Below are 13,709 nucleotides of genomic sequence, written 5' to 3' on the forward strand. Positions count from 1 at the left end.
TGATCTTGGAAGGATAAAAGGCTGAGCCAGTCAGGATCGAACTCCTGGCAGTGAGCAGAGTTAGTCTGCAGTACTGCATTCTAACTACTGCCCCACCACGGCTCATATCCTGCCTTTATTATTTTTATAACTAACTCAAGGAGTAAAAAATATACTTCTTCTTCCTTCTATTTTCCCCACAATAACTACCCTGTGAAATGAGTTGGTCTGAGAGATAATGACTGACCCAAACCGGTGGTTCAGTGGCTAAGACACTGAGCTTGTCGATCAGACAGGTTGGCATTTTGGCAGTTCGAATCCCTAGTACAGGTCTTCTGCATGAGCAGGGGTTTGGACTAGATGACCTCCAAGGTCCCTTCCGACTCTGTTACTGTTAAAAAGTCACTCATCTGAAGTTCATGCCTAAAGTGCTACTAGAACTCACAGCCTGCTGGCTTCTAGCCTGCTGCCTTAACCAGTAGACCAAACTTGTCTAATTAGTCCCAAACCATTTGCAATGACCTTTCTCCTCCTAACTGTATGTTTCTGGAGCAGCTCTTTGCAATGGGTCTCAGCTGAAACTCTAAACGCACCATGAAATAGTAAGGTGGAACTTCCCCAAACTATAAACTGTGTGGGATATTAATAAATCAAGTTTACTTTGACCCCTGCAGTGATGGTGATGTCTAGCCAGGATACTACAAAATAGGAGAACACCATCTAATGTCCTCCAGATGTTTTGTGCGACAGTTCCCAGATGTTCAACCTGAAAAGCATCTTGACCCTCCTGTGGAGTTATCTCTCCATTGAGGGGAAATTTTACCCACTTGGCCTCTGCAAGCAGCTCCTACAGTGCTGCGTTCCACGGGCTCCAATTACTCTCTGCCCTAATGCCTCTTTTGCTGCTAAAGATAGTATTTCTGCCCGCCATTGTTTTTGTTTCCTCGTTGCTTAGCGATGATGAAAAAAATATCCTGAGCATCTGAACAAGATTCAGAAAAAGGCCAACGGAAGGGATGGTTAATGCATGTGGAATTAGGTGCGGTCCTGGGGTGAAATTATTCAGACAGCAGTGTGCTCATAGGTATGCGTGGATGCCAAGAGAAAGATTTTGACTTTTTCTTTTAAAAAAAAAATGGCCTTTTTAGGTAAAAAAACCCCACAAATCCGTAATCACACAATTAGTGGATAGGAAGGTATTTACAAGCAGTGACCAAGCCAAATTAAGCAAGCCTATAAATCTAAAAGTATATTTGCATTTATTTATTTATCAATTTATATAGCTACTGACCTCACATCTGTAATACTCGGTAGCTTTCAATTCCAACAGGAGCAGGTTCAACAAACCCAAAAATCAAACAACCACACAAACAACCTAAAAGGTTGAAATGATACCCATATTTCCCCGAAAATAAGACCCTGTCTTATATATATATTTTAACCCTGAAATAAGCGCTTGGCCTTATTGCCATGTGCTCAAAAGCCCGATTGGGCTTATTATCAAGGGATCTTATTTTGGGGGAAACAGGGTATCTGTCATCTATATCATCTATTTATATCTCTCACTATCTTCTATCATCTCTATCTATCTACCTTCTTTCTTTCTTTCTATCTATCTATCTATCTATCTATCTATCTATCTATCTATCTATCTCTATCTACCTACCTACCTACCTACTATCTATCTCTATCTATCATCTATCATCTATTGATCTATCATCTATACATACATACATATATATCATTTATCTCTCTATCTCTCTATATCTATCTACCTACCTACCTACCTATCTATCTGTCATGTTTCCCTGAAAATAAGACCCTGTCTTATATTTTTTTTTGAATCCTGAAATAAGCACTTGGCCTTATTGCCATGCGCTCAAAAGCCTGATTGGGCTTATTATCAGGGGAGGTCTTATTTTGGGGAAAACAGGGTAGCTGGTTTGACTCTTTTGTTCAAACCTATTAAAATCTATTAAACATTTTAAAAAATAAAATACAGGTTGTTCTCGACTTAAAACAGTTTGTTTAGTGACCGTTCGAAGTTATAACAGCACTGAAAAAAGCGACTTGTGACCGTTTTTCACACTTAAAACCACTGCAGTATTGCCATGGTCATGTGATCAAAAGTCGGATGCTTGGCAACTGACTCATCTTTATGATGGTTGCAATTGTCCCGGGGTCATGCGATCACCTTTTGTGACCTTCTGACAAACAAAGTCAGTGAGGAAGCCAGATTTACTTAACAACCTGGCTACTAACTTAACAATAACAGTGATTCAGTTAACAGCTGTGGCAAGAAAGGTCACAAAACGAGGCAATGCTCACTGAACAAATGTCTGGCTTAGCAAAAGAAATTTTGGACTCCATTGTGGTCATAAGTCAAGGACTACCTGTATGTTAAGATAAAATATACAGGTACACAGAATAAAATATATTAAAAATAATAAAAATAATATAAAATAAAAATAATAAATAAAAATAAAATACACCCCATCTTTCCCTTATTGAAGCTTTCAAGCTCCGTAGACTAGTAACATACATAATAAAGAGCCTTAAAACGCTCTTTATATTCTGTTCTCCAGAGCCACTGAAATCACAAGCTTGTTCAGAAAAATGCTGGAATTTCGGGTGTCTGTCGAACGAAAAAGTTTCCCACTGTGAGGGTGTGGGGTATTCCTGGCGATGATTAGTCCCATGAGATTTGCTATTTCAAACTCCCATTGTTCATATTTGTGTCTGTTGCAAGTCACTTCCTCTGGCAGAGTCTACAAAGCTAAAGGGTTTTTTTCAGGCAAAGGTGGTTTGTAATGTCAGTTGAGTGTCAACATTGTTTGCAGAATTATCCGCCGTACCCAGAATGTCAACATGCAGTTTGCTACGTAACTATTACAAAGTTCCTTTAATCTCCCGGAGTGTGCCAGCTTTAAAGTAGCTTGTTTGGGCAGCCAATGGAATTATTAAAGAAACTGAGAAACTGGCTACACGTTCAGGGCATAAGGAGGTAAATCAGCTAATCTTGGTTTATTTACCAATTTAGTGAAACTGAAAACATCACTTAACCGTATTTTTCGAAGTATAAGATGCACCGGACTATAAGGCGCACCTACCTGTTTTGGTGAGGAAAACAACAAAAAAAAATCTGCCTCTGCCTCCCAGCAATTTTGCCTCCTTACAGCAAACAGCCTGCTTTACTTTCATTTTCGTTTTCAGCATAGCTTGATTAGCACAAGGGGAAAAAAAAATCTGCTCCCAGCAATTTACCTCTTGCAGCAAGCAGCAGAGGCTCGTGCAAAACAGCTGACAGCAAAACAGCTGAGAGTTGGGAGGCCGATCCAATCAACTTGTGCTAATCAGGCTGTGCTGAAGCTGAAAGGAGCTGTTTCTTCTTGCTGCTTGCTGCAAGGAGGTAAACTGCTGGGAGGCAGAGGCCAAAGGGTGGGGGCCAGTGGGTGGGCGGGGATACATTTGGTGTATAAGACGCACCTAAATTTTCATCCCCTTTTAGGGGGGAAAAAGGTGCGTCTTATACTCCGAAAAATATGGTAATATATTAGGAAGCAAGCAACTGTTGTGAGATTATGAGTCCTGCACAATGTTCTTCCAATACTTTGGCTGGGGTCAAGCAATAAACACAAACAAAAGTTTTGATAGGGAGAGGTCAAGATGGTGGCTTCAGTTGCGACTGCCATCTTGACTTTTTTTTTTGACTCTGTGCTTCCATAGATGCCTCTGCACAAAAAACACCTTAACAAAACAAGAGGATGGGATTCTCCTGTATTGCCACTGATCTCGTACACACAAAATGCTGGGAGCAGAATTGGGTTGCCTCTACTCAAAAGCCACTCGTTGCCCAATAAAGGCTGGATAGCTTTATGTGAACACAGCCAATGAGTTCCAGGATCAACTATGATCCGAACCTGGTGCTCCCCACCAGTGGTGAAATGTAAAATTTGTTACTACCGGTTCTGTGGGCATGGCTTGGTGGGGGGGAATAATGTGACTGGGTGGGCGTCTGATGAAGAGGTTGTAAAAAAATGTTTTTAAAAGCCTCTGACAATCAGGCAACTCAGCTGGGATCATCAGAGGCTTTTAAAAACATTTTTTCTACAACCTCTTCAAGAGGTTGTAGAAAAAATGCTTTTAAAAGCCTCTGACAATCCCAGCTGAGCCGCGCAATCATCAGAGGCTTTTTTTTTTTAATTTTTAAAAGCATTTTTTCTACAACCTCTTTGGCCAAAGAGGTTGTTTTAAAAAATGCTTTTAAAAGCCTCTGACGATCAGGCAACTCAGCTGGGATCGTCGGCCAAAGAGGTTGTAGAAAAAATGTTTTTAAAACCCTCTGACGATCCCAGCTGAGCCGCGCGATCATCAGAGGCTTTTTTTTTTAATTTTTAAAAGCATTTTTTCTACAACCTCTTTGGCCAAAGAGGTTGTTTTAAAAAATGCTTTTAAAAGCCTCTGACGATCAGGCAACTCAGCTGGGATCGTCGGCCAAATAGGTTGTAGAAAAAATGTTTTTAAAACCCTCTGACGATCCCAGCTGAGCCGCGCGATCATCAGAGGCTTTTTTTTTTTACTTTTAAAAGCATTTTTTCAGCTGAAGAGGTTGTAGAAAAAATGCTTTTAAAAGCCTCTGACGATCCCAGCTGAGCTGTGCGAACATTAGAGGCTTTTTTTTTTACTTTTAAAAGCATTTTTTCGGCCGAAGAGGTTGTAGAAAAAATGCTTTTAAAAATAATTTTAAAAAGCCTCCGATGATTGCGCGGCTCAGCTGGGCATGGGTGGGGGGCAGGGATTTTTGTTACCAGTTCTCCGAACCACCTGCCACCATCGCTACCGGATCGGGCGATCCGGTCCAAACCGGGAGCATTTCATCCCTTCTCCCCACCTAATTTTTTGTCTATAAAGCTTGATTGCCTGCTTTTTTTCCCCCTCTAGGACAGGGGTCCCCAATCTCCGATCTGTGGCTTGGTGCTTGGGCCCGTTTTGGAACCAGGCTGTGGAAGTGGTGGATGAATGCGCGGCTGTGGACATATGTGCACAAAGCTGCATTTGTGAAAGTGGCATGCATGCTCGTGCAAAACCATCCCACCCTTCTCCCCCTCTCCCCCCCAACTCTCTCAAGCTGGAAAGTTTGGAGCCCGCCGCTTTGGGACAATGTTTCTCAACCTCAGCAACTTTTAAGATGGGTGGACTTCAAATCCCAGAATCCCTCAGCCAGCCATGGCAGTCACGTGACCCAGGGATGCTACAACTACTATAAATACCTACCAGTTAACACCCAAGTGTTGATCATGTGACTTAGGATGCTACGACAGTTGTACGTGCAAGCACCTCTTGCAAGTTGCTTTTTCTTTTTTAATGCGGTTGTAACGTCGAATGGTTGCTCAACGGTTATAAATCTGTACTAGACAAGAAAGACATGCTAACTAATCTCAGTTTCATCTTTAAACTGTAGTAGGAATTAGGATTAACCCTGGATTCCCGACTCTGTAATATTAACACTGTTATGTCCTCACCGTTGACAAGCATAATGCATTTGTCATCCCACCAAGGACTCCACGTACAGGTAGTCCTTGACTTACAACTATTCGTTCAGTGACCGTTCGAAGTTACAACAGCACTGAAAAAAGTGACTTATGACTGTTCTTCACACTTAACAACGGATGCCACATCCCCATGGTCACATGATCAAAATTCAGATGCTTGGCAAGGGATTCATATTTAGGACTGTTGCCAGGTCCCAGTCATGTGATCTCCTTTTTTGACCATGCTGGCTGAAGGATTCTGGGAGTTGAAGTCCACCCGTCTTTGAGATGGCAAAGTCCATCTTTGATTGGATTCCATCAATCAAATCATCCCAATCTGGATTTGTAACCCTCTTTCTACCAAAAACTGCACTCTTATCAGGAATTAAACTGTTGGGAGATGTACGCAGATGAGTCTAGGACTCGGGATGAGTGGGGACACCCTTTCTCTCCTTGATACCTTCTTTTCTTTTTTGACATACCCACGAAGTTGCAAGCAAAACTCTGAAATGCCAAAGATCTAAAACCATCTCTTGCAGAAAGGATTATGGGTTAAGCTACTGGAAGATTGTTCGTGTGTGGGATAGGGGCTAGGGCAGGGGTCAGCAACCTGCAGCTCCGGAGCCGCATGTGGCTCTTTGGACTCTCTTCTGTGGCTCCCTGTCAGGTGATCCCATCACTGGCTGGCCCCGCCCTTGCTCTCCCCTCCCAGTCACTCCTCGCCTGACCTGAGAAGGTAAGGGTGACGGCGGGGGATGGAGAAGCGGCCAGGGCAGAGACAGAGAGATACAGAGAGAGGAGGGGAGAAAGGGGGGAAGGGAGGGAGGGAGGGAAGAAAGAGAGATGTCAAAAGGATTTTGTGGTTCCTGGTGTTTTTTAACAACTGGTTCTTTGCCCTAATGACCGGCTGGGTACGTGTGGCTAGGGGGGATCATGTGACTGGTGGAAGTGAGTGACATCGAGTTGGCCACGCCCAACCAGGTTTTGTGGCTCCCGGTGTTTTCTTTTCTGTGGGAAACGGGTCCAAATGGCTCTTTGAGTGCTTAAGGTTGCAGACCCCTGGGCCAGGGGGCTAGGAAAGGGCCAGAGTACTTGGGTTGGGTCCCACCTTCTGCCACGGCCAGCCCTTCCTGGATTTTGGGCCACTCCCACCCTTTCAGCACAACCTATCCTGCAGGGTTGCTATTGCTGGGGAAAAGGGCCATAGAGAGGGCTAGTAGGTTGACTTCAGCCGCAGGAGGAAAGGGAAGGCATAAGGCTAACAAGTGCACTAGTTAGAATGGAATACAGGTAGTCCTCGACTTACAACCATTCATTTAGTGACCGTTCAAAGTTACAACAGCATTGAAAAAGTGGCTTGTGTTTGGTTTTCACGCCGACGGCCATTGCAACATCCCCATGGTCACATGATCAAAATTCGGATCCATGGCAACTGGCATGTACTTATGACGGTTGCACTGTCCCATCCTGGGGTCATGTGGTCCCCGTTCGTAACCTTCCTAGCCAGCTTCCGACAGGCAAAGCCAACGGGTGAAGCCAGATTTGCTTAGTGACCGAATGATTGGCTTTAACAACTGCAGGGATTCACTTAACAACTGTGGCAAGAAAGGTTGTAAAATGGAGCAAAACTCACTTAAGAACTGTCTTGCTGAGCGATGGAAATTTGGGGCTCAGTTGTGGTTGTAAGTCGAGGACTAAGTATAATCCATATTTCCTGTCCTTGGGCAAGCACAGGGCACAGCTTCTTTTTTCTTCCAACATCTTAAACCTGGTTCCTTTGTACCAGTCCTGCCTTCCACACCTGGTTTGGCTAACCAGAATCTCATCCCGGCACCTGCGCTCCACGTTGGGGAGCACAGAGGCTCACATGGTTAGGATGCTGGTCTGACGATTCGCAGGCCCGTGTTTGAGATCCGGTTATTGCCGTGTGATGGGGTGAGCTCCTGTCACTTGCTCCAGCTTCTGCTGATCCAGCAGACCCAAAAGTGGGCAACCGCAAGTACAGGGGTGAAATGCTCCCGGTTCGGACTGGAACCTCCGATCTGGTACCTATGGCGGCAGGTTCAGGTATCGTGCGGCTCAGCTGGGATCGTCAGAGGCTTTTAAAAGCATTTTTTTCTACAACCTCTTTGGCCGAAGAGGTTGTAGAAAAAAAAAGCTTTTAAAAGCCTCTGACGATCCCAGCTGAGTTGCCTGATCATCAGAGGCTTTCAAAACCTCTTAAGGTTGTAGAAAAAATGCTTTTAAAAGAAAAAAAAAGTTGGCCACACCCACCCAGTTACATTACCCCACCACCACCACCAAGCCACGCCCACAGAATTGGTAGTAACAAATTTTACATTTCACCACTGCGCAAGTAGATAGATGGGTACCACTTTGGTGGGCAGTTTCATGGGGACATGAAAAGATCCCCTAACTGGGTGTCCCCCGGGCAATGGTGATGTCACTGGCTAATCCTCTCAACCTGAAAATGCTTTGGTGCTCCTAACATAATTGTAGTAGTAGTAGTAGTAGCTACAAGTTTCAAGGAAGGGATTTGGAAAGTTAGTCTTGTTGAACTCCTCTGCAGACCAGAAATCCAAGGAGCGCTTTGCAGCTCCAAACACTGGAAGATTGGTCCAGGATGAAACTGAGCCTCCCAGAGCTTGGATTAACCAAAAACTTTGGTTTTCCTTCCCCAGATCGCAGCCTCCAACTTAGTGCTTGGGAGAGCAGCATCGTGGACCGGCTGATGACCCCAACTCTCGCCTTCTTGGCCCGCAGCAGAAGCGCTGTGACACTAGCCGGCAATGGCAAGGAGCAGGGTAAGCACAATGATCTAAAGGAGCTAAAAGGTTATCTAGAGCAGTGTTTCTCAACCTTGGTAGCTTGAAGATGGGTGGACTTCAACTCCCAGAATCCCCCAGCCAGCAGTGCTGGCTGGGGGATTCTGGGAGTTGAAGTCCACCCATCTTCAAGCTTCCAAGGTTGAGAAACACTGATCTAGAGGAAGGCGGGATGGGTCCACCAGCGATGGAAATTCGGCGAGCAAGCCACCATGATGCCAAAATAACGTCGGGTTCTGCAATTGCATCAGGCAAGCACTGCTGTTGCATCCTTGTGTTGATTTGTTCGTTTTAGCTTGTGTTCCGTGAACTTGGCCGTTAAGTTTATGACAGGGGTGAAATTCAACATTTTTCCCTATTGGTTCTGTGGGCATGGCTTGGAGGGCGTAGCAGGGGAAGGATACTGCAAAATCCCCATTCCCTCCCCACTCCTGGGGGAAAGATATTGCAAAATTCCCATTCCCTCCCCACTCCTGGGGGAAGGATACTGCAAAATCCCCATTCCCTCCCCACTCCTGGGGGAAGGATATTGCAAAATCTCCATTCCCTCCCCATTCCAGGGAAGGATACTGCAAAATCCCCATTCCCTTCCCACTCCTGGGGGAAGGATATTGCAAAATCCCCATTCCCTCCCCATTCCCTCCCCATTCCAGGGAAGGATACTGCAAAATCCCCATTCCCTCCCCACTCCTGGGGGAAGGATATTGCAAAATCCCCATTCCCTCCCCACTCCAGGGAAGTATACTGCAAAATTCCAATTCTCTCCCCACTCCTGGGGGAAGGATATTGCAAAATCTCCATTCCCTCCCCACTCCAGGGAAGGATATTGCCTGGTGGCTCAGCAGACTGATAGCATTGTGATTAACACCAGCTGTCTGCAATTACTGTAAGTTGGAATCTCACCAGGCTCAAGGTTGACTCAGCCTTCCATCCTTTCTAAGGTAGGTAAATTGAGGACCCAGTTTGTGGGGGCAATAAGCTGACTTTGTATAAATATACAAAAGTATGAAGGCTATTGCTTAACGCATAGTAAGCCACCCTGAGTCTCCAGAGAAGGGCGGCATATAAATCATTTTTTTAAAAAAAAATCCCCATTCCCTCCCCACTCCTGGGGGAAGAATATTGCAAAATTTTCATTCCCTCCCCACTCCAGGGAAGGATACTGCAAAATCCCCATTCCCTCCCTACTCCAGGGAGAAGGATACTGCAAAATCCCCATTTCCACCCCACTCTGGGGCCAGCCAGAGGTGGTATTTGCCGGTTCCCCGAACTACTCAAAATTTCCTCTACCGGTTCTCCAGAACCTGTTAGAACCTGCTGAATTTCACCCCTGGTTTATGAACCAGGGTTTGTGTCTAAGCATGTGATGTTTGGCTGATTGAATAAGCCAGAGTTCCCTAACATTTCCAGCTTTGCAGATTGGTGGGGAGGGGGAGGGCATGGTTTGCGCCAGTGGCTGGCAAGCACACGTGCGCACAGCTCCATTTCCATGAGTGGCGTGCCTGTGATTGCCTGTGGCTCACACAAATGGAGTGCGTGCACGCAGGCTTGCCTGCTGCTCGCACAAGCGAGCACGAACGCCTCGTATTGCTAAACCACCCTAGAGAAGATTCAGACCTTCTGTTTTCATTCACCGCCAACAGTCCCTGTGTGCCCCCGCTCAGCTTCTGCCAGCCCCGTAAGCCCCTGCAAAAACCAGCGTGTACATCGTTGTGCGGAGCGACGGAGGCCAGCAACCAGCAGCCCTGATGTAACTCCCCGGAATAAGCCTCACTCCTCTCCTGTAAGTTGCTATATGGTTTTTTCTTTTTTTATTAACCATCCCAACTCTGTAGATTGGCGTGTCTCAAATCTGGCAACTTTTAAGAATTCGACACCCAGTAAAGTTGCCAAGTTTGAGAAATGCTGCTTTAGATCCACATCTTTATTCCCACCAAAGTTTCATCTCTCTTGTTAGAAGCAACAGAGACTGGCAGATTTATGGTCTCGAGTGCTGCAGCAGCTCAGCTTCCCCCAACCTGCTGTCCCCTCTCCAGATGTGGGGGGGGGGCTACGTCTCATTTTCAGACCTGCCTGTTGGGAGGAGGAGAACTGTAGTGACCTTGAGGGGGGAATCAGCCATTTAAGGAAATTGCAGGATTTTCATCCAGTGGAAAATGAAAATGGTCTTCTCAGTGGTTGTTTTCCAGGATTTGCTTAATTCCTGGGGTTCTCATAGTCTTCTTCCTAAATTAAACCCGAGTCCTGGCCTCTTAGGTGGAATTCCAGACCTGAAGTATGTGGGTGGGAAAGAGACACCGATTAGCCAAATATTACACACATATACTTACATATATACATCATACATACATCAGAGGTGGGTTCTAATTACCTTTACTACCAGTTCGCAATGGGATCATGTGCACGCCTTGCTTCTCGCATGCGCTGATTGCTGATGACGACATCTGGGATGGTGGGCAGAGCCTCCCGCCAGTTTTACTACTGGTTCTTGCGAATCGGTCCAAACCGGGGGCAACCCACCACTGGCATACATATGGCTCAGTTGCTAAGATGCTGAGCTTGTCTATCCAAAGGTTGGCAGTTCAGCGGTTCGAATCCCTACTGCCGCATAACAGGGTGAGCTCCCGTTCCTTGTCCCAGCTTCTGCCAACCTAGCAGTTCGAAAGCCTGTAAAAAATGCAAGTAGAAAAATAGGGACCACCTTTGGTGGGACGGTAACAGCGTTCCGTGCGCCTTTATTTATTATTTATTTATTTATTTGTTTAAATTTCTATACCGCCCTTCTCCAATGTAGGACTCAGGGCGGTGAACAGCCAAAGTAAAAACAAGACATACATACAAAGCATACAAAATCTAAAACTGTTTAAAATAATTAAATAATTTTGGCCGTAATTAAAACATTCCAATTTAAAATCCGTTTAAAATTTGACTCAAGCCAGCCCAGCTAGTTGAAATAAATGGGTTTTCAGGGCCCGACGAAAAATCCGGAGGTCTGTTATTGTACGTAGCTCTGGGGGGAGGTTGTTCCAGAGGGCGGGCGCCGCCACAGAGAAGGCTCTCCCCCTGGGGGTCGCCAGCCGACATTGTCTGGCGGACGGCACCCTGAGGAGGCCCACTCTGTGGGAGCGTACTGGCCGGTGGGAGGCTATTGGTGGCAGAAGGCGGTCTCGTAAATACCCCGGCCCTAAGCCATGGAGCGCTTTAAAGGTGGTCACCAACACCTTGAAGCGCACCCGGAAGACCACCGGGAGCCAGTGCAGCTCGCGCAGGAGAGGTGTCACGTGGGAGCGCCTCGTCGCCCCCAAAATCCCCCGCGCGGCCGCGTTCTGGACCAGCTGGAGCCTCCGGGTGCACCCCAGGGGGAGCCCCATGTAGAGAGCGTTGCAGTAGTCCAGGCGGGAAGTGACGAGTGCCTGAGTGACTGTGCGTAGGGAGTCCCGATCTAGAAAGGGGCGCAACTGGCGTATCAGGCGGACCTGATAAAAAGCCCCCCTGGCCACGGCCGCCAAATGATCTTCTAACAACAGCCGTGCGTCCAGGAGGACGCCCAAGTTACGAGCCCTCTCCGTGGGGGCGAGTGATTCGCCCCCAATAGCCAGCGATGGCGTCAGCTGGCTATATCGGGACGCCGGAAGCCACAGCCACTCGGTCTTGGAGGGGTTGAGCTGGAGCCTTTGGCGTTGAGTCATGCTGGTCACATGACCACGGAGACTTCTTCGGACAGTGCTGGCTCTTCGGCTTTCAAACGGAGATGAGCACCGCCCCCTAGAGTCGGGAACGACTAGCACATATGTGCGAGTGGAACCTTTACATCAGAGCTTTATATGTTCAAACATGCTTCTGCTGTTGCCTGGAGAGATGGATGAAAACCAATAGAGCTTTCAGTTGCTAAGCAACTGACTGTACAGACAGGTACAGAAAGGCTGGTCCAACCAGGACACTGGCAGTTCTGGGACTTCCATACATCTTAAAGGATTGGAGAATACTGGGAGTTGAAGTCCATACATTGGCAAGATTGAGATGCACTGTTTTCAACAACCCCCTGCTTTGAAGATGGTGTTACTGTGAATTGATTTGGCCTAGCACTCTGGAGAATTGCTTCTCTGCCATCAAAGTGGGTTCTGCTCTATGATTCTTCCTTCTCCTCTTCTCAGCATCAGAAAAAGAAAGAAAAGAAAGACAAGGATCGGGAAAACGCCCAAGAAAAGAGTGCCTTAGCCCTCCGCAAACGCCACTCTACGCCTTCTGGCCAGGCCCGTCAGCTGCATGTACCCGAAGGCAGGTAAGAAGTCACAAGGATCTTGACGAGATGCCGAATTAATTTAGCACTGGCCAAAAAGACTTTGGGAAACCAACTTTGCAATCGTGTCTGACTGTGGGAGATGTATATCAAAGGTCATTTCGAAGAGGACAGAATATATAGATAAGATTGGAGTTAATTGTAAAGGGGGATGTCTTGCTGTGAACACATCCTATTGTTTTCTTTGCATGTACCATATTTTTCGGAATATAAGGCGCATCGGAGTATAAGACACACCTTAGTTTTTGGGGAGGAAAATAAGAAAAAAGCTGATTGGCAGGTGGATCAGCCTCCCGGAATACCCCCAATCAGCTGTTCCCAGAGGTGAATTTTAGCAACAGGTTCGCTGGTTGTGAACTCTGTGCCTTGCTTTTTTTTGCTTTTTTTTCTGCCTCTGAAACTTCTGAAACTCTGTTTCAGAAAAAACTTTTTTTCCTGCCTCTGAAAGCCTCTGAAATAGAGCTTCAGAAAAAAAGGCTTTTTTTCCTGAAACTTCTTTCAGAGGCTTTTTTTCTGAAGCTCTGTTTGGAGGCTTTTTTTTCTGAAGCTTCTTTCAAAAGGCTTTTATTCTGAAGGACTATCTGTACTCTGTTCAATCGCCTTTCTTTGGTATTGGTATACAGATTAATCTCTTCCAATCTGTTGGTTATTGTATCATTCTTCAGATTTGTTAGCATAGTTTGGTTAAAACCTTTACTGATTCTTCTTTTGTTGCTTGCCATATTATTTTAGATAAAAGCCTTTCAGAGGCTTTTTTTCTGAAGCTCTGTTTGGAGGCTTTTTTTCTGAAGCTTCATTTCTGAGGCTTTTTTTCTGAAGCTTCTTTCAGCCTCTGAAATCTCCATTTGCGAGGCTGGGCAGGGCTACATTCGGAAAATAAGACGCACCCAGATTTTCACCCTCTTTTTTGGGTGAAAAAGGTGTGTTTTATACTCTGAAATATACGTTATTTATATATTTATATTTATTTATTTATTTATTTATTTATTTATTTATTTATTTATTTATTTATTTATTTATTTATTTCCAATTTATATACTGCCCTTCTCCCTGAGGAATCAGGGCGGTGTACAG

At 45.7% G+C, this 13,709-nt stretch overlaps 1 protein-coding gene across 4 annotated transcripts in view; it reads left to right on the plus strand.

The window, feature by feature from the left end:
• Nucleotides 1–13,709, plus strand: part of MAP7D1 (MAP7 domain containing 1) — a 91,409-nt gene that overhangs the window by 59,063 nt on the left and 18,637 nt on the right. For all 4 annotated transcript variants that reach the window (XM_070949520.1, XM_070949521.1, XM_070949522.1 and 1 more), the window contains 3 exons: nt 8,192–8,314; nt 9,979–10,118; nt 12,490–12,617. In XM_070949520.1, the coding sequence (XP_070805621.1) occupies nt 8,192–8,314; nt 9,979–10,118; nt 12,490–12,617 (391 nt within the window). The remainder of the gene's footprint in view (nt 1–8,191; nt 8,315–9,978; nt 10,119–12,489; nt 12,618–13,709) is intronic.

Source organism: Pituophis catenifer, unplaced genomic scaffold, assembly GCF_029215685.1.
Source record: "Pituophis catenifer annectens isolate HBS135680 unplaced genomic scaffold, rPitCat1.0.hap2 SCAF_9, whole genome shotgun sequence".
Lineage (NCBI taxonomy): Eukaryota > Metazoa > Chordata > Lepidosauria > Squamata > Colubridae > Pituophis > Pituophis catenifer.